Source organism: Octopus bimaculoides, chromosome 9 (assembly GCF_046866305.1).
Source record: "Octopus bimaculoides isolate indiv1 chromosome 9, ASM4686630v1, whole genome shotgun sequence".
Taxonomy (NCBI): Eukaryota; Metazoa; Mollusca; class Cephalopoda; order Octopoda; family Octopodidae; genus Octopus; species Octopus bimaculoides.
In genome coordinates this window covers 86,306,437-86,329,181 of record NC_142936.1, presented here as the reverse complement: position 1 = coordinate 86,329,181, position 22,745 = coordinate 86,306,437, and the positions used below count along the sequence as shown (strand labels likewise).

Below are 22,745 nucleotides of genomic sequence, written 5' to 3'. Positions count from 1 at the left end.
GCAGATATTTATATTTAAATAAGTTAAACTGCATGACCTATCTGATTTCCAAAGAGGACAAATTGCTCGAGCATGGAGGACTGGAGCTTCATATGCTAAAACTGCTGAGTTGTTGAATGTTTTGAGAGGCACGGTCTGAAATATTATGTTGGTATTCCAAAACAAAGGTAAAACCAGTTGTAGCAAAGAATAATTCTGGACAGAATGCAAATCTCACAGAGAGAGAGACCACAAAATAGTGACATGTGTTGTCTTAAAACCATTGAACTATAAACAGCAAAAATGACAACAGAGCTAAACCATTATCCTACCAATCTTGTGTCAAACAAAACAGTTTGTTCTGAGCTCCATGAAAGTGGATAACATGGGAGGGCTGCAAGTGCGAAACATCTTTTGTCCCCCATCAACAATAATGAATAGAGAAAAAAAAAAAAAGGTCACTAGACTATTAGAAGTGGTCAATGGCTCAGTGGAACAATGTCATTTTCTGTGGTGAATCATCCCATATCAGGGTAAATTTATGTATGAAGACATTTCAAAGAAGTCCTTAATTCTGATTGTTTGGCCCCCATCTTGAAGCATGGAGGTGACTTTGTGGTGATTTGGGCTGCCATATTATAGAATTCTCTTGGCCAATTGGTTGTTCTATGTGGTAGAGTTAACTCAGCTAAGGATTAGCTGAGTATTTTGGCAGATCACGTCGATCCATTGGTACAGACACTTCTCTGATGGTAGTACAGTTTTCCAGGACAACAATGTGCTGATTCACAAGGAAAATCATCATCATCATCATCGTTTAATGTCTGCTTTCCATGCTAGCATGGGTTGGATGGTTTGACTGAGGACTGGTGAACCAGATGGCTGCACCAGGCTCCAAACTGATCTGGCAGAGTTTCTACAGCTGGATGCCCTTCCTAACGCCAACCACTCTGAGAGTGTAGTGGGTGCTTTTACGTGCCACTCACGTGGTACTGGCAACGGCCACGCTCAAAATGGTAAGCCACTTGGACTGGTCCCTAAAATCACTGAATCTAAATATAATAGATTGAAAGTGCATTTTGGAGCAGCAAGTGAGGAGCTGCTTCTCTTTGTCATTTTCACTGAAAGAGTTAAAGCAGGTTTTACTTGAAGAATGGCTCAAAATTCTCCAAACCACTTTTCAGAACCTGTATGAGTCAATTCTTCAATGTATTAAAGCTGTGATTAATGCCAAAGGCAGACCAACTCCTTTGGAGTTCAAGATGGGAGAGCCGTTATCTTGGTTGGTAACAAAAGGTTTCCCTTTCAGAGTGAAAGGCAGATTGTATGATACTTGTGTATGAACAGCAATGCTATACATTAGTGAAATGTGGGCTGTGAATGCTGAGGATATGCAAAGACTAGAAAGTGTGCATAGGTAACAAAGTGCAAATGTATCGAGAGAAAAACTGGACATAAAGAGCATCAGATGTAGTATGCAAGAGAGATGACTGTGTTGGTATGGTCATGTGATGCATATGGATAAGGACAGCTGTGTAAAGAAGTGAGATCTCTAAATATGGGTGGGACTTGTAGAAGCGGGAGATCTAAGAAGACATGGTATGAATATGTGAGAGCTGTTTGAGTAGAGCTTAGAGATGATGATAAAGACATGTGATTGTCATGGGTGGTATTTAGAGTAGAGTTAGGAAATGATGGTAAATTTAAGATCAAATACAAACCTTTTTAATTTTAGCATCTTTGATCTTCTCAAGGGCGATACGGATTTTCTCAGCCTGCAGTCTTGCCTTCTGCTCCTCCTGCAATGTACAAATAATGGTTGTAATAGGGAGTTACTGGAACTCATATACATGAGTATATACATAGGTGGGTGTGTACACATATACTTGCAATATAAAATAACACATTCTGCTTTCAAATGCATAGAATACATTTTTTTTTCAATTTGCAGACACCTTAGTTTTATGACTATCAATTCATATTTACAGTCGTGGCATAAAATTTGGAACACAGGCCTGAAAATTAGAATTTTTATATATAAGGAGGCGCGTGGCTCAGTGGTTAGGGTATCAGCATCATGATCGTAAGATTGTGGTTTCGATTCCTGGACCGGGCGATGCGTTGTGTTCTTGAGCAAAACACTTCATTTCAGGTTGGTCCAGTCCACTCAGCTGGCAAAAATGAGTAACGCTGCGATGGAGTGGCGTCCCGTCCAGCTGGGGAACACATACGCCATTGAAACCAGGCCCATGAGCCTGGCTAGGCTTTAAAAGGGCGCATTTATTTTAATTTTATTTAATGCCCAAAGTTATATTTAATCTGCAATATATTATTACTTGGCCAAAAGTTTGGAACATAATTCTGAAAATTAGAATTTTTATATTAAATGCCCAAATATATATGTTGTATATATTTGAATCAAATTGTACTTGGGGAATAACAATTTTAATTTTTGAAAAAATGTTCCAAACTTTTGGTCATGACTGTATTTGTGTTATTCCACACACATATAACAGTGCGGAGTTATTATGCATGTTATTACCGCAATACCACAATAATGTGTACACACAATTGCTGTAATACCCTATACCCCTATATGATCTCAGTACAATGGTTAGAAAACCTTACATCCCAATTTAGGGTACATACTCCTGTTATACCGACTTATCACAATATAAGTTTTATATGGTGTTTTAGATTATAATGTATCTCACTGTGGGGTGAACTGTTTATACAGGGTAAAAGATGTGTTGTACTCAGGGTACATGCAAGACAATTCATTAAATCAGACTGGTTTATGTGAAGACAAAATAAATATAACAAATGTGTGTATAGTAGTATTGTATGCAATGATTATAAATCATGAATATATTTAACACCAGTGTATATAACAATTACCATGACTACCATTAGTGCTACAACAAAGACCACAACGACAACATCACCAATCCTTATAACTACTACCACCACAACAACAACAACAACGAGAATCTTATTGAAGGTATCAATCTGAAACAACCACCACAACCATCTCTACCCTAATTACAACCTCATCCTCATTACCACACTGACACCATTATCATCATCATTGTCATTGTCGTCATCGTCTTCACCAGCGTCTTCGTCATCGTCGTCATCGTCTTCGTCATCATCATAATCAAATGTCTGCTTTCTTTGCTGGCATGGGTTGGACAGTTCAACAGGAGCTGGAGAGCTGTACCAGGCTCCAACTGTCTTGTTTTGGCATGGTTTTCTTTGACTGAGTGCATTCCTAACACCAACCACTTTACAGCGTGTACTGGATGCTTTTATGTGGCACCAGCACAGGTGATTTTTACATGGTAACAACAGCACAGGTGTGTCTTATGTGGCACTAGCATAGGTGCTTTTTACATGGCACCAGCACAATATCCCTCCAAATGGGTTCATTGATATTCATATCTTTTTTCCTTAATGAAACCATGGGCCATTATCTTTGGAAATACTGCTGTATTATCAACCCTTCACCATTCAGATTATCCTGTCACATGTCATACTTATCTATTCATGTTGTCTTGAATCAATATTGCGGCTGTGTGGTAAGTAGCTTGCTTACGAACCACATGGTTCCGGGTTCATTCCCACTGCGTAGCACCTTGGGCAAGTGTCTTCTACTATAGCCTCGGGCCGACCAAAGCCTTGTGAGTGGATTTGATAGACAGAAACTGAAAGAAGCCCGCCGTATATATATATATATATATATATATATATATATATATATATATATGTATGTGTGTGTATATGTTTGTGTGTCTGTGTTTGTCCCCCCAACATCGTTTGACAACTGATGCTGGTGTGTTTACGTCCCCGTAACTTAGCGGTTCGGCAAAAGAGACCGATAGAATAAGTACTAGGCTTACAAAGAATAAGTCCTGGGGTCAATTTGCTCGACTAAAGGTGGCGCTCCAGCATTGCCACAGTCAAATGACTGAAACAAGTAAAAGAGTAAAAAGAGTATCTCTTAGCTTCAAGATCTTGATAATGCGACTGTTTATTTTAAGAACAACATTGTAGGATAGTGTGAGAGGCTGGATCTGGCTGGTTTAAATGCTGGAGGGTTAATATTCGTGCATTTCGGTGGGGAAAACAACAGCATCAGTAACAACAACAACACCAGCAACAATAACAACAACAACACCAGCAACAATAACAACAGTGAACATATGAGAACAGTAAGAAAGTAACAATAACTAGGCATGAAACATTTTGGCGCAGCTGTTTCGGCGCCGTCAGTTTGGCATTGCTGGTTCAATGCTGATATTTTAATGTTTCTGATGTTCTCTCCCCTCCTCACTTTGCCTGTTTATCTGTGCAAACATGGCTGCGTATGAGGAGAGGGACAGTAGTTAGGTTAATTACAATCAATTAATAAATTGTAGTGTTTTCTTTCTCACTCTCCCTCACTTCTTCTATCCGTGTGTGTGTGTGTGTGTGTGTGTGTTTGTGTTTTTTTTTGCTTCCAATTGCCAGAACGAGTTGAGTATCCAGTCACTTGTGCCAAAACCGACAGCATCAAAACAGCTGCATTAAATTGTATCATTCCAAGCTCAATCGGTCAGAGCACCGCAACGCGTAATCACGGAGGTGTGAGTTCGAGTCTCATAGCTAACCACCTACACTTTTTTCTGCAAAATAGGGGTAGTTTATCCTGTTCAGGCTATATTATTAGCATTATCCTGCGATTGAGAATTTAAAATCACTTCTTTAAGAGCAATAGTAACAAAAAGTGTTGCTTTGAGGTTTGGAACAGTTGTTGATACACACAGAGACATTGTGGAACACTCCCAAAGAATGGTCACTTGACTAAGATGGGTCATTTGCCATCAACACATTCCAACCTCTCGCCCACATACATGCTGTCTCATCTGTCTTTCCAACTACTAATACTACTACTACTACTACTACTACTGCAACAATGACAACAATGGTTTCTGCTCTTTGTTTGAAGCTAACTTATCTTGTGTCATCTCCTCTCAGGGACGCCCTTGTCGCTTATTTCCTATGTTATCTCTGCTACCCCATGCTCAATACTAACCCAAATACCAAGCCCTTCCTCACCAGAACATTGTCCCTCTGGAATTTCCTCCCTGCATTGTTTTTTTTCTGCAGCCATTAACTTACAACTATTCAAGAAGAATGTTAACCACACTGATCTCAGCACTCTTGGAGAGCCTGTGAACACCATGGGCATTGGTCCCATCTTCCAGACCAACCAATGTAGGAGGCCCAAAACACTGAACAATTCAAATGTGAGCAACATTAACTATAGCAACAGTTAACAATACAATAACATCAGCGAGCATCATAATAATAATAATAATAATAATAATAATAATAAACAACAATAATATTAAACAAGAATAGTAATGTCAAAAGATTGATAGCAATAGTAAAAATAAATACCAAACATGTAAGAACAACAAGATATTAGGGTTCTACCTTCTCTGCCACATACTAAGACCTTCGTCTATGCTAAGTTTACTTTGGGATTTGCTTGAGTCTAGGCTTAGTTTCCAAAACTGGAGTTTTCTCTCTAATTCCTTTACAGATTCAGCTATGAGAACTAGATTATCAATGAATAAGAGCTCCCATGTACAATCCTTCTATTATGGCCTGTAGGACCATAATGAATAGGTGGGGGACAGCGAACTGAACCTAAATGAACTCTTATACCTACACATTAAATTTATTGCTGAAACGGTTATTGGTTCTCACTTTACTTAATGCATCTTCGTACAAGGCTTCTACAACTCTCCCAAGCCATACGTCAACACCTTGTTTCCTTAGTGACCACCAGATGTACATGGTACCTAGACAAGCGCCTTCTCCAGGTTAATGAAGGCCAAGAATAATGGCTCACTCTTAGTCAAGTATTTCTCCTGCAATTGCTTCATTAGGAAAATTGTATCCCTGGTACCTCTTCCAGGCACAAAATCACAGATGTTTTCCTCTAAGGTGTCTCCTTTGCCTTTGTAGCAGTTTACAATGATACTGCTATGTCAGTCATTGGGTATGACTCCTTCTTATGACTTAGCTATCCTGGAGTTAATCATATATCCTACCTCACCAAATATTTTGAGTACATCTGCAACTGTCTCTGATGGACCCACTGCTTTCCCTCTATTCATGTCTTTAATCAGTTTATCTACAATGCTGCTTTCAACATGAATGACTGGTGCTGAAGGGTCAGCACAAGGTAGCCCCTTGTGCTATACACATTCAATAACCTCTCATAATAATACTTCCATACCATTTTCTTGTCTTCCATCTCAATGGTAAATATGCCTTCATCATTCCAATGACACCTTGGTTCTCTCTAACACATTGCCTGGCAATTCTGAATACTTCATACCATTGATTCTCACATTGCAGGACAGGTGAAAATTTCTTCTGTTAGCCAATTATCACATCACCTAGCTGCTTACTGGCTTCTCAACCATGTCCACCACCATATTAAATTAGTTCGTCTGATCTGTAGATCTAAGCAGGTTATTTCACAGAAATTCCCAGTTGTTATCTACATAACAAGTATCTAAATATTTCTCTCTACAGTGAAATGCGTCAATTAGAATTTTTCTAAATCTATTCCCAATTGTGAGGTCTTTTTCAATTCCATATCATTCTTCTCCATGTCATCTTTCATTTATACATCTTCCTAGCTCTGACTTTGAAGTCACTAGCCATCAACCTATGTTGTACAGTGCGTTCATCACACAGTAAGGTTTGAGTATTTATAATAACCCTTCTTCCCTGCTCCTTGGTGAGAATGTAATCTATCTGACTTGTGTGTTTGTCAGATTGGTAAGTGATGAAATGTGGTTGGCAGGTTTCCTAAAGTCTGTGTTGCAAATTGGTAAATCAGTTGCATCGGAGAACTCCAGGAGCCTTGCACCCATCTTAGAAAAATAAAGGGAAGAAAGAGAAACTAGGGCAGTTGAAAATATGAAAACAAAACCTCAGGCCTTCGACAAATTTGCAAAAGAATATGCCTCAGTACACTACAAGATAGGGCCACTGTTTGATGAAAACAGTCCAGCGACTGCAGACTCCACAAGGGTAAGTGTACTACTAAATAAACAATTCCAAAGTGTTTTCACCTCTAAACTTGGAAATATACAAATAAGCAAGCTTGGTGAGTTTTTCAACACTGCAGATCCACACAGGGAAGAGGCAACCATCACTTATATTGACATTAGCAAAGAGGGTATAATATTGGCCATTGATGAGATGAACCTGAACTCAGCCTTGGGCCCTGGCAGTTTTCCAGTTAAGGTTTCAAATATCCTGTCCACAAAGGAGGAATGAGAGCAGATGCTAAAAATGACAGGTTTCTCTCTCTGGCTTCACATGTTAACAAAGCCGTGGAATGTATTGTCAGAAGGAAGCTTCCCTGCTCTGTAATTCGATAGGGGCAACTACACTGCTGGGGAAGACTCACGTTACATAACCAAACAGAGGTTATTTCTCATGTATATAAAACAATGAATATAAAACAGTTAAAAGGAGTACTGACCAAATTACTTGTCGAGCAAGGCCACTTCCTAAAATGACACTATGATCTTGTGCTCACTCACCCCTCCTCATCTCTCTGTCTGTTGGTATTTAATACTTCTTGTTAATTAGTAAATGAATTTCAAGTTTTACTACTCTGTCACTCTGCCAGAGGTTACACTGCGTGGAACTTTATTCAATAGGTTGTATAATGAGATGCAGGTCATCGTTATCATTCATTATTATCATTTGATGTGTGTTTTCCATGCTGGCATGGGTTGGACGATTTGACTGGAGCTGGCAAGGTGAGGAGCCACACCTAAGTCTTCAGAGAATAAATGTTTCTTTGGAACATCTAATCTCAAACTCTTGCATTATTACATAAAAAGCTACAGTAAACAGCAGGAGAATGAGGACAGGGCCCAGGTGACCCCCTACCAGGAAACTAAATCCCTACATGAAATTTCTGCTAATCACAGCAGCTCTCATGAAATATCCATTTACATTTAACTTCCTCCTTACCCACCAGAAATATTGGTCTCTTTCTCTCTCTCTCTCTCTCTCTCTCTCACACACACACACACACACACAAACAAACAAATGTTTTTCAAGATCCTTCATAGATTCTGCAGACTCCTAATATGAAATACAAAGTAAATATACTATAGAGACATTTTCAGCCACAATAAACATTTTTCTCTACACTTTGTCCTTAATTCTTCAGAGGATTTACTGCATTTGTGTAATTTACTGCATTTATAAAAGCAGGAAAAAAAAACAATTATGATTTGCACAAACACTAATATGTGCATCCGAGGATGTAGACATGTTCTGCACCTATGAAACTTGACTACACTGAGAGATACTTCCTTTCACCTGATCACTTACGTATGTGTGTGTGTGTGTGATATATATATATATATAATAGTTCTGATAAAGGGTAAAAAAAAAAGACCTCCTTCAGTCATGAGATTGCATCTAGAAAGTTCCCCTCCGAGGTGCAAGTCAGGGCAAGGCTGTTTATGGAAGACCAGCAGACACCCATGCATACCAGCCTCCCCTCTTCACGCCACCAATGTCATCCACGCTGGAGGCAAAGGAGCATCGGTGACATCGCAACTCATTTCTACAGCTGGGTGAACTGGAGCAACATGAAATGAAGTGTCTTGCTCAAGAACACAACACAACACAACACAACACAGAGTCTGGCTTGGGAATCGAACTCACTATCTCATGATTGTGAGCCCGAAGCTCTAACCACTGAGCGATGTGTACACTGAAAAATATATAGTTCTGATATACACACTGTGAAATGTTAAGGTTTATCTCTACAGATATAGAAAGTCTAACCAGCACTGATTTTTGGTGTATAGTTTACTCTTTTACTTGTTTCAGTCACTTGATTGCAGCCATGCTGGAGCACCGCCTTTAATCGAGTAGATTGACCCCAGGACTTATTCTTTGGCTGCCTAGTACTTATTCTATCGGTCTCTCTTACCGAACCGCTAAGTTACGGGGACGTAAGCACACCAACATCGGTTGTCAAGCGATGCTGGGAGGACAAACACAGACACACAAATATATATGATGGGCTTCTTTCAGTTTCTGTCTAGCAAATCCACTCACAAGGCTTTGGTTGGCCCGAGGCTATAGTAGAAGACACTTGCCCAAGGTGCCAGTGGGACTGAACTCAGAACCATGTGGTTGGTAAGCAAGCTACTTACCACACAGCCACTCCTGCGCCTATTTCTGTAGAATATCTGTAGAGATAACCTTAGCAAGTAATGTAAAAGCACACTGCGAACACAGTAGACTTATGATAAACGTTGAGTATATTTTATAGTATACAATAGTTGCATGCCAAAATATCACATACCCACATTGTGAAATATATCATTTGCTATACATATATAAAGATACTTACCACATCAGTATAAATAAGTAAAGTAATGAAAACAATATCTATATACACAAAATTGATATATAAACATATATGTATATATATATATAAACACACATACACACACCAGTAGACAACATATAGACAATAATAAAATAACAATATAAATACATAACACACAACAATACATTGATAAAATTAATAATATTGTCCATACCACATAACACTAGAGGTGTGCTCAGTGACGGCTAACCCAGGGTTAAAGAACACAACAACACATAATATATCAGGAAACACTGGTGATCGTTGCAGCAGAAATTTGTTGAATTAAACTATCTTTCACACAAACTTATTACTGCTCTTCGCCCCCACCCTGGTTGCTCATGGATAAATAATTAAAATTCTCTTCATGTCACACTAACATTAAACACTCGGGGAACAAAATTTTACTAATATATATTATACATCATACTGCTACATATGCTACTACGTGCATGTGTGCATAATTTACGTACATATACATGATTGCGTATACATACACATTTATATCTATGTCTATCTCTCTGTACATACATACATACACACACACACACACACATACGAAATGATAGATTAAATTGTATAATTATGCAGCACTGATAATTACAAATGTCAAAACAACAGAGCATGCAACATGCATGTATATGTGTGCGGGTGTGTATATTTATATACATTTATATATACGTGTGTGTGTATATATATATATATATATATATATATATATATATACGCTTGTGTGTGTGTGTGAATATATATATATATACATATATATATATATATATATATATATATATAGATATAGATATATATATATATATATATATATATATATATATGTATGTATGTATGTATGTATGTATATATATATTTATATGAACACATACCTACATACGTGAAAGATGAAAATTTAAAAACAAAAGCAAAATACAAATAATACAGAATTTTTTTTAAAAATCAGAGATTCAGAATGAGTAAAACAGCAGCAGAGTGCAGCATGCAAGGGTGGGGGCAACATGCAGTCAGGAGAGAGAGAGAGAGAGAGGGAGAGAGAGAGCATGCACAGTTTAATATGTTAGCAACTCACAGGTGAAACTTGACCATTCCGATAGAGTTCATCTTGAACTGTGCATAAACGGGCCAAAACTCTTGCATGGGCCTACAAAACAACAGTGTTATCAGCATCATAGCTACAGCGACACGCACGCCCCATGTCTTAGAGAGAGACATATATACATAGGGCTATAGCACCATACACAGCGTCATATCACAGAGACATACAGACATACATACAGCTACAGTGTCACACACACATTGCATCACTTACATATATATATAAATATAAAAGGCAGTGCTCCAGCATGACTCCAGCCGCTGGCTGAAACCAGTAAAAGAATAAAAGAATATACATACAACTACAGAATCACATACACACATACACACACACACACAACATTTCATTTTATATATATATACAATATATTATTATCATTTAAAACAATTTGTTTGGCTCTGTAGGTAATGTGATGTGCACTCGCCATTGTAGTAACGGCGCGGATTGGCCGCCATTTTGGGAAGTGCCATTGCGCATGTGTGGGGGACTTGCTGGCCGGAAGTCCTGTGAGGCGCATGCGCAATCATCATCAGCTTTTAGGCTTGACCATCATTCACCCTTTTTTTTTCGGGCCCGGCTGTTGACCAGGCAGGACGCAACTGTGACCAGCTCCAACAGAGATGAGATGTACATGCAGCCCAAATAAAATACTCTTTGTTATTTGTTTAGAGAGATCTTGTCCTCGTGTCTTCTTTCCATGAACATTGTAAGGAAATGTGAAGTACCCAGCGAGTGCCCATCACATTACCTACAAGTGGTGACCCTGACGTGATGAACAGCTCCATGCAACTTAAAGTTTTGCAGGCCTCAAACAGAAGCTTGTCTCTCTCAAGCTTAGATTTCTGAATAGAGAAACACAGGAAGTCTAAGATGGCTACCAGAAAACAGACTGCTATTGGTTAAGGCAGGCAGTGGTCTTGGGTTTCTTGTGTTTCTCCATTTGGAAATTTAAGCCTAAAAGAGACAGGCTTTTGTCAGAGGCCCGCAGAACTTAGAGCTAAATCAGACTGTTTTAAACGATAATAATATACTGTGTATATGAAATGAGGCCCGTGAAACTTGATGCCGCTTGGAACCAAATCAAGCTGTTTTAAATAATACATGTAACTCCTAGAAAATGTGTTAAGTACTTTATTCTCTTTCGTTTGACCACATGTTTGTAGTCTCACAAGTCTGAGAAAGATGGTTCTGCAATTTCTTGTTGAATAAACCTGCACAATAGCTCACTCCTTTCATCAAATCGACATTGCCTGTACAGATGCATGGTGTGCCATATGGCAGATGTTGAAGTGATCACATTATATACACACAGGTTCATCATCATACATACTTGAGCATATCACACAAATAATTTACATACTTGTACAGCATTATACACACACGCAACACTGTTTAAGCATGTATACATACATGAGTCCTTATACTCATTAGATCATGCAGTTCTACTACAAAGTGTTTAAAGAATAGTCTGGAAAAAGTAGTTTTTTTCAGGCAAAGAAAGAGACTATTTAATATGTAATCTGAAAGTTCAGTATGTAAGTGGAACAGTAAAAATATACAAGACTTTCTTAAATGCGACATGTAACTCTATGCAGTTGTTGTTATCTAAATTTCAGCCATAGAATTTTGATTTTTTGTTAGCAACCAGCTTCTTTCTTATGCAAAGATGAAAGATTTTAAATAATCATAAAAAAAAAACATACATATATATATATATACATAAAGAGGAAATGGTAGAGAATCACATGTACCACATCACATAGAAATACACATGTATATGCATGGATATAGCATCATTCATTCCTTGTCACAGACAGACAGACAGACATACACACACATACACACACAGTTACATTATTATACACCACATCACACATCACAGGTACACTGTAACATATCACATAGAAATATATACAAAGCTAATTAACACACACAGACATGCATATCACATGTGCATCTGTTACATCATAAATACACACATTTCGAACTTGTATAACACACACACACACACACACACACATAGCCAACATATGGATATGACGTATACACACATACACACACTGCATCTCATATTACAAACACATACATGCAAGTATCACACACAAACACACACACACAGAAACCTTATAGATACAAAACACATGTACATACACATATTTACAGACTAAAGTAGTGAAGAGGATGGGGGAGGGGTCATGGGGAGATGGGGGAGAGAGAGAGAGAAAGGGAAGGAGGTGATACAAGAATTTCAATGATTATCATTAGTGTCAGGATGATGTCACAGGCACCCACCTAGATCCGTCACTTCTTACCAACACACAGACGCTGGTACATTACCTTAAAAATACCACCTAATCATAAGAAATTGAAGTCAAATTGTTAATTAAGGTAATCAGAGAGAGAGAGAGAGAGGTGGGGGAGGGAGGGAGAGAAAGAGAGAAAACTAACATAAAAGAACATTAGAACTGTCAGGTAATTAGCAATAACAACAACAATAATTTAGACAAACAATAAAACAAAAAGAAGTGAAGGAAGTGAAAAGAGAAGAACTCAAGAATGGATACATTTGGATAAATCTTCCTTAGACAACTGAAATCTCTTTTGAGTAGAAATGAAGGAACAGAGAGAGTATGAGAGAGAGAGAGAGAGAGAGGGAGAGAGGAGAAGGAGAGAGAAGGTGTGTGTGTGTATGAGAGAGAAAGAGGGGGAGAGAGAAGGTGTGTGTGTGTGTGTGTGTGTGTGTCTATAAATATAAAATTTTATATCTGTTTTTCTATGCTTGTGTCTGTCTGGTGTTACTGTATCTTGACATAGATTGAGTGTATTTCATTATACGACTGGCATATGTATAAATAAATGAATAAATAAATAAATAAATTTATACAAACAGGAGAGATAAGGACAAACACAGGTTTATATCATAGTTCCTACACATGTTTCACCATAATGGCTGTTTTGAGCACTACAATAGCTGTAGATCCAGTTGCGTTTAGATTATCAGGTAACACTTTATAGTATTAAGTTACAAAGAACACCTATTTATATATACATATATACATGCCAAAACAGACACAGTAGCTTGTCCAACTGTCCAATCCATGCTAGCATCGAAGGTGGACATTAAATGACAACGACGATGATACACACACACACACATGTACACACACACACACACATACACACACGCACACACACATGTACACACACACGCACACACATTCCATTCACTCATTTTGCATTTGTTTTTCCATGCAAGCATGGATTAGAGAAATGTATATTAATGGGGCAGAGTTTACAATGGGATGCTCTTCCTGTCACTAACCCTTCCTGCTTTCCAGTTTCAAGTAAGGGATTACTGTTTTTCATTCCTTTGTAGCCAAATACTTTTTCATACAAACAACAGAATGTAAACATTCAAACACACACACACACACACACACACGTGCATAGGGTTCAGCCAACCAAATTCACTCACAAGACATTGGTTGACTTGGGGCTAGTGCAGAAGACACTTGCCCAAGGTGCCACGCAGTGGGAGTGAAACTGAACCCATGCAGTTGCGAGGGAAACCTCTTAACCGCACACCCATACATGTAATATGTTATCAATCTCCATGGTGCTTAAAGGCAGTGGGTTGGTTGAGTCAGTAAAGTGTCAAATAGAATTCCTTGCAGCATTTGCTCCCAGTGTTCTGAGTTCAAATGCTGTCAAAGTCAACTTTGCCTTTCATTCTTTCAGGGTTGACAGAATAAGTGCCAACCCTGGGTGATGGATTGGCAGAACAGTAAGAATGTTAGACTGGATGCTTCATGGTATACATACTAGCTCTTTGCATTCTGTGGCACCTTAAACAAGTGTTTCCACTACAGCTCTGAGTTAATCAAAAGCCTGTGAGTGGGGGACTGAGTTGACAAACCTTGCGGAAGGAAGCTCATTGTCAGTTTCTGTTCTTGGATTGTAGATTTAATTTGACACAGAGTTATTAAAGAATCAGAGAGAATTCCTCTGGATCCATTATTGAAACCCCAAGGCTGAGAGATAAACAAGTCTTACACTTGACAGAGTAATCTGAATGCTCAGGTTTTAAACTATTATGGATGGTTTTTATCAGCAGGGTTAACTGGAGGTGCTTGTCTCCCCCTTGTAAACATAAGGACACAGGAAATGTGTCAAGGCCGACAGGAAGCAGTGCAGCTTCCTAGGTCTAACCAACAGTAGTATTATTCCCTTCAGGGGACTGTCACATTAAGTTGACAGCATACAACTACTTCATCGTATCACTACTGCATAAATCTCTCTGAGAGATTTAGAAATGTATTATTTCTAAACAGGTGAATTGAGCTTATTGATCAGGAACAGAAACGAATTCCTACAGCAGATTCGAACAGATCTCCTATCAGTAGGTAATGAAATGAAACTCTTCCATTAGTACTGTGGTTTTCAGTCATTTTTTTACCTCTGGATCTGTTTCGTTCCGATTTTACTTTTTGGACACTCATAGTCATTTGATATTCAAGAAACATCCCATTATATTTTTGTAATTAAATATTCTTTTCTACTCTAGACACAAGGCCCCAAATTTTGGGGGAAGGGGCCAGTCAATTAGATCGACTCCAGTATACAACTGGTACTTAATTTATCGATCCCGAAAGGATGAAAGGCAAAGTTGACCTCAGCAGAATTTGAACTCAGAACATAAAGGCAGACGAAATACCGCTAAGCATTTCGCCCAGTATCCTAATGTTTCTTATTTCTTTATTGCCCACAAGCGGCTAAACATAGAGGGAACAAACAAGGATAGACAAAGGGATTAAGTCAATTACATCGACCCCAGTGCGTAACTGGTACTTAATTTATCGACCCCGAAAGGATGAAAGGCAAAGTTGACCTCAGCAGAATTTGAACTCAGAACATAAAGACAGACTAAATACCGCTAAGCATTCTAATGTTTCTGCCAGCTCGCTGCCTTTATAATTAAATATTATTTATAATTAAATATTATTAGGAATTTAAAAAAAAAAAAAAATGTTACAATGTTTTGTTTATTGTAAAAGTAAAAAGTAAAGACCCCTTCAGTCATGACTGACCATGGGATTGCACCTAGAAAGTTCCCCTTCCAGGCACAAGTCCAGGTAAGATTGTTTATGGAAGACCAACAGTTGCCCATGCATACCAGTCTCACCTTTCCACATCACTGATGTTGGCTGAGGGAAAGGCAAGGGGGCTGATACAGCTTGGCGCCAGTGATGTCACAACTCATTTCTACAGCTGAGTGAACTGGAGCAACGTGAAATAAAGTGTCTTGCTCAAGAACACAACACACAGCCCAGTCCTGGAATCAAACTCACTACCCGATGATTGTGAGCCCGATGCTCTAACCACTGAGTCATGCACCTTCACTATAGAAGTATAACCAATTTATTTACTTTTTTACTTGTTTCAGTCATTTGACTGTGGCCATGCTGGGGTATTGCCTTAAAGGGTTTAAGTTGAACAAATCGACCCCAGGACTTATTCTTTGTGAGTCTAGTACTTATTTTATTGGTTTCTTTTGCTGAACCGCTAAGTTACGGGGATGTAAACATACCAACATCAGTTGTCAGGTGATGGTGGGAGGACAAACACAGACACACAAACATATACGTATATATATATATATATATATATATATATATATATATATATATATATATATATATATATATATATATATATATATACGACGGGCTTCTTTCAGTTTCTGTCAACCAAATCTACTCACAAGGCTTTGGTTGGTCCAAGGTTATAGTAGGACTGAACCCAGAATCATATGGTTGGGAAGCAAGCTTCTTACCACACAGCCATTGCATATAAATTTTGACAACAAAATGCTATATGGACCCCCAAGGGTCATATGTGTCCCCAGTTGAGGATAACTGCATTAGAACAGACTATTTTATTAGATTTCTCTTAGATGATCGAACATTATAAGGTTACTATTTATAGTTATATTCAATAAAAAAAGATAAAGATGACACCCCCCTCCCCACAATGATTGACAGTTGCAATCTACTCCAGCCCATCATTGCTAATGATACCTTTTATCCACCCCAGCAAAGATAAAAGCATCTTCTTTTTTCTATCTAAGCATTATCAATAATCACTCTGACCCCATCCCCCAGTAATGTGTGATGCTCCCCCCCTACGCCATATCCTAATATTGACAGTATCTCTTTCCACCTCCATCATTTCATTAAAAAAGAAAATAATTAGAACTAAAAGAGCTATGACGGTTAGAATATTTTATAATGAGGTGGGATGAAATTTGGCACAAAATGGCAGGGCATTTGTTCTATGTCATCATGAGGGTGTCCTATGATGTCATCATCAGGACGTTCCATAATGTTATCATAACAATAATAATCTTCTTCCTTGTTACTGTTTTGCCATCTGTTTTTCCATGGCGACACAGTGTGGATTCTTCATCTGATGTTAGTCATCATGTTATTTAGCCCTAGGTCAGTCCAGTTCCAGTACACCCATGATCAAAAGCACTCCAGCCATGAGAATTTTGCCTATTATTCAGACATAATGTACCTAAAGGTACATGGCTCAGTGGATAGGGCATCTGGCTACGATTATAAGGGCACGAGTTTGGTTCCTAGTGATACATTGTGTCCTTGAGCAAGACACTTTATTTCACGTTGCTCCACTCCACTCAGCTGGCAAAAATGAGTTGTACCTGTATTTCAAAGGGACCACCCTTCTCACACTCTGTGTCATGCTGAATCTCCTTGAGAACTACATTAAGGGTACACATATCTGTGGAGTGTTCAGCCACTTCCAAGTTAATTTCACAAGCCGGCTGTCCTGTTGATCAGACCAACTGGAACGCCTGTAGTCATAACGGATGGAATGCCAGTAACGAACCTAAAACTGCATGATCTAATGTATTTCTCCTTATAGTAGTTGTTTAGCACCAGGTCAGTCCTGATCCAGTAGACCTATGATGCTCCAGCCACGAGCTTTCTGTCTGTTACTCAGACATGGTGAATTTATACCTACGTGATCTAATATATTCATCCAGTTCTATGTTCAGAATTTTTGCTTTCTTTTCTCTTTTAATCTGATGATTCATAAGATGAAACAGCAGATATCTTTTCCAAGTAATTTAGTATTCAGCTAAAACACACACACTCACACGCAATATATACATATCTAAGGCTGTCAGTTAAAAATTGTTTGCCCACCCCCCCACACATTTATTTTAATCCTCTCCAAAGTTATTTGAATTAACATGAAAAATATTCAGTTTCTTTTTTTTTTATTTTTGGTTTTTGTAGCTGTTCTTTCTCTACAACTTTTGTCTATCATTTTTGAAATTTGAATAAATTTTACCTCTTTCCAGACAGGGGTGGATATATATGTGGGTTGTCGGAGAGAGGAAAAAGAATGAATTTATCTGACAACCCACGTATATATATACACACATGGGTGTAACATAAGAATCATTACTATAGTATTATATACACACAGTATCTATAATGCAATGACATCTGATCTTGTAAAGATCAGATGAAATATATAGACAAATTGAATCTCACACGCACACACACGCATTTCTCACTAATTGAATTAAAGAACACCCATATAAGAGACAAAGAAACTGCTATGTGGTCATTCAGCCTACTAAAAATAGCAGCCAAACAGGTCTTAAATATCATCCTACTGTATAAAAAAAGGGAGAGACACACTGGAAAATGTAGCCCCTAATCTAGAAAAAAGGTAAAAATGATTACAAATGGAACAGCTTTTGATCATAGATCTGCCTGATTTAAGTTAACCAAGAGTTAAACAACCCCCTACCTCTCACACACTTATACTAACAGACATTTTTTTTCTCACATATATTCTGCAACACACAAACATCTAAATATACATACATACATACACCTACAGACAACTCGCCAATATTAGGTGACATACGCAGAGACACCCACAAAGACAACTCATCAACATTCTGCTACACTTCTTCCCCCCCCAACACAGATACCTACACACGTGCGTGTTCACACACACACACTAATTATCTCTTTAACTACTTCATTACTGATTACTAAATCAATATTGACTATCCAACGGAAGTTGCATGGTGAGGTAGAATATTGTTGTTGTTGTAGTTGTTAAAGAGAGAGAGAGAGAGAGAGAGAGGTAGAGAGAGAGGTAGAGAGAGAGAGAGGTAGAGAGAGAGAGAGAGGTAGAGAGAGAGAGAGGTAGAGAGAGAGGTAGAGAGAGAGAGAGAGGTAGAGAGAGAGAGAGAGAGAGAGAGAGAGAGAGAGAGAAAGATATATAGATAGATAAACACAGAGAGTGGTATATAGATAGATATATACAGAGAGATAAAAATATATAGAAAAAAATATATATATATACACACATATACACACCAGTCCTCAGTCAAATCGTCCAACCCATGCTAGCATGGAAAGCGAACGTTAAACGACGACGACGACGATGATGATGATACATATATATATATATATATGTATTTATATATATAGAGAGATTGAGAAAGAGATGCGAGGAGGCAGTGGTGGTGGTGAGAGGCAGTAATTTACATCAAATCAATACCATCACAGTGAGATAGTTAACGAGGGGAGTAATTCTCTTTATCTATTTCAATTGGTTCAGGTTTCACATCTGTCTCTTTCCCCCTCTGCCTCCCCCCTCCCCCTACATCCATTCACCAGCGAAACCTCCATGCCTCCCCCCAGCCACTTCCTCCACTTAAATACCACCACCTCCTCCCCCGTCGCTGTTCCACTCTACATATCAAACTACCCTGGCTATCAATTTGCTCCCACCACCACCACCACCAGCATCATCCTCATCATCATAAACAACTTCATTGCTTTTGCGCATTATCGGAGCCCCCTGCCCCCCAGCCAACCAAATTACCATAGGTGGCTTATCCCAATTTGGAACCTTAATTTAGTTGACATTTTATTATTTTTTATTTTTTTATGTTATTTTATCTCCTTTTTTTTTACCTGATATAAGCCTTTACTCTTAGGCATTTCATCCTTGTTCTCTCCCCCAACATCTTTGGCCCTTGTGGTCAATAAAAGGAACCATCATTTCATGCCACAATAAGATGCCCCCAGAGGTTGGTAATAGGAAGGGCATCCAACGATAAGGATGTATGGTGAAATCTGGCCCCTGACCCCATTCTAATGATGGAGTGCAGTAACTCTGAATAAACATTATCTTGGACCATGATAACTCCCCTAACTCATGCCAGCATGGAAAATGGATGTAAAATAATGATGATTATTGCAACAAAATCATCATCATTATCATGATTACATCTTTAATAATCTATAATAAAAATAATAGTGGTAATAATTTCTTTTATATACTACAGGGGCCAGAGGTAAGGTGACATTTCCAGGACATACTGCAGGAAAAAAAGAGGGGTGAAATTAGAATTGATTGAGAATAAATGTGTATATATATATATATATATATATATATATATAGTTGTGTTCTTCAATCTACAGGTGCATGCTTACAATAGGCCCTTCCACCTTGGGCCATACTAACCACTCATACCTGGCTTTTTGCGATGAAGAGCAAAACCTCCCTTGTCATTTGCATCTGCCTCTCCAAGTGCAACTACAGTCAGATGTAGTCCCTAATTACAAGTAGGTACCATGCCAAGATGCGAGATGCCCAGCTGTAAGGAGGTAACAAAGCTTACCTCATCTACATGTAAAAAGCTACCACACTAAAAGATAGTCCACTCAGTTATAATTGGGCACTGCAGTGAAGTGCTTGAGTGTCTGTTGATGCTGAAGTGGCTAAGAGATGTAACCCACACCAAGTAGGTTGTTGATATCAAAACATTACAGATACCAATAAAAACAGTTTGCAGGAGAAGGCTTCGTGGTTGTGCTTTCCTGGCTGTTCTGCTACTGAAGTGCTGTTATAGTGAGGTCCTTCAGCACAAGTGTCACTTGGTCCAGTGTTAATTTATTTATATCTTCAAACAGAGATGGTCAAGTAGCTCGTATAGTATGAGGGAGTGGAGACAATTAAACGAGAGATTAGTGTTATACAATACACTGTCCACATTGTGTTGATGGCTTGTGACACAATGACACAATCCTCTTTGTTGTAATTAGGTGCTTCAAAGTAGAACCACTCACTGCTGGAAGATGAGCAGGATAAAAGAGAAGAGTGTTTCATCAATTTGCTATACTGACCTTTGGCCTTTTGTGAGCATTGGGCCACGCTAGAAGAATCACTAAGAACAACAATTGGGACCATGATAGAGGCACTAATAACAACTTGGACCATGATAGAGGCAGTAACAATATGGGGTCCATGATAGAAACACTAATATTTTGGGCCATGTACAACTATACTTTCAGTTGTATCATTTCCATTACAGACCAGAAATTGGATTAAGAAGAAAACTAAAAATCCTAATACAACTAAACTGCCCTAAATCATTGTAGATGTTGAACATGTTGATGTATTTTCAATGAGGCCTTTTAGTATTTTCTTGTACATTACCAAAGTAAACTCTTAACCCATTAGCAGTTAAAAATGACCATATCCAGCCCATATATTCTACCTGTTTTATGATTAAAATGGCCAGATCTGGCCTCTTACCCCTACCCTACAATGTCATTTTAAAAACAAACACTCATGGAAATCTCAAAGATATGAGATAATGCATGATTAATTCAAAACAATGTGGAGAAATAAGATTTACATTTGACGAAATAATCCGAATACTAAAAGATTAAACATCAACAGATTGACCACAACAGGTGAACGCAGCCAACCTGCCTGCATATGTGAGAATAATGTATTTTGGGTACATCATTATCCACAACCTTGGTAATAACATTGTAAATGTTCTCATTAATTGTCCAAAGACATTCTCTCTTCCATACATATTTGATAGGATGTTATTGTCCAGTGGACAACTCACAGAACACAACAATGCTTATTGTATTCTAAACACAGATAACAATGTCTGGTCTGTTAGGCCTTTATGTATTTTATTATTGATATTTCATTTCAATGTTCCATGGAGTATGTGTGTGCATATGTGTGACCGTGCATATATATTTATAATCTGTTTTTTTTTTTTTTGCATAAAAACCCAAGGCTCAATACATATCTATGTTGGAAGCATATTGGCTCCAACCTCTGTGTGTTGTAACTGGGATTACATACACATAAAGGTATGAAAGAGCAGGTGAAAAGTAAATATCTTACTTAAGTCTGTGTTTATAATCCTTATTACTTCACATACAAACATATATGAACTTCTCTCTCTCTCTCACACCCACACATAAATATATACATTACATATAAATATTTTATATATTCATGGATAGTAGGACAGAATTACAGACACTAGAAAGAAATAAAATGACAATAGGATGTGTAATGTTAACTTATATGAGAGCTTTCATATGAAATGAGAGGGTTCAAGCAGCAAAGGACGTTGGGTACCAGCAGGTATATGTCAAGGGAGACAACTGATTTTAAATAGATATGCAGGAATGATAGAGTGTTTAGTGTTGGTTGGTCGTGGAAGGTCCCAATGCCTGACAAAGAATGGACAGGAGGTTTAAGAGGTTAGATCTCAGTTAACTGAGTGTCACAAAAAGGATAGCAAATTACCAATAAGAGTATTGACCGGCAGATTTGTCCAACCCATTTCACCATTTTTGATTTTTAGAGAAAGTGGGAAGAATCACACAACCACGACCGTCTTGTTGGGTTTCCGAGACCAGGACAAATGACCCTAGTGCAATCGTTGTAGGAATAGCACAGGAATTATGGATTGGTATTCAGCATGCTGGAAGACCACTGGGAGTGAGGCACCACTTATGTTAAAGTATGTCTCTAGAACCCGCTTCAAACCCAGGTTACATATACTCTGATAATCGGCGGTAACTTAGTCAGTGAATCTTCTGTGATGGTCAACAATCAATAGCAAAATCAATTGCTACAGATCACGCTACTTAGAAGTGTGTGGACATGTGACTGGGGACCACATATGAATTTGTATTTCAAGTGAAACTCTGAACATGAACTCTAGACTATTCAACAGTGAATGACGACTGACTACAGCATCCATGGATCCAATACGCTTGCTTGCCCAGTGGGACATTTGTCTGTCAG

At 38.3% G+C, this 22,745-nt stretch overlaps 1 protein-coding gene across 11 annotated transcripts in view; it reads right to left on the bottom strand.

Moving 5' to 3' along the window:
• The window catches only part of LOC106878494 (uncharacterized), a 470,127-nt gene that overhangs the window by 22,971 nt on the left and 424,411 nt on the right, over positions 1-22,745 (bottom strand). For 8 of the 11 annotated variants that reach the window (XM_089357948.1, XM_089357950.1, XM_089357949.1 and 5 more), the window contains 2 exons: positions 10,533-10,604; positions 1,701-1,778 (listed from right to left, as the gene is read on the bottom strand). In XM_089357948.1, coding sequence (XP_089214074.1) covers positions 1,701-1,778; positions 10,533-10,604 — 150 coding nt within the window. The remainder of the gene's footprint in view (positions 1-1,700; positions 1,779-10,532; positions 10,605-22,745) is intronic. The other 3 variants (XM_089357952.1, XM_089357951.1, XM_089357957.1) reach the window with 1 other exon arrangement.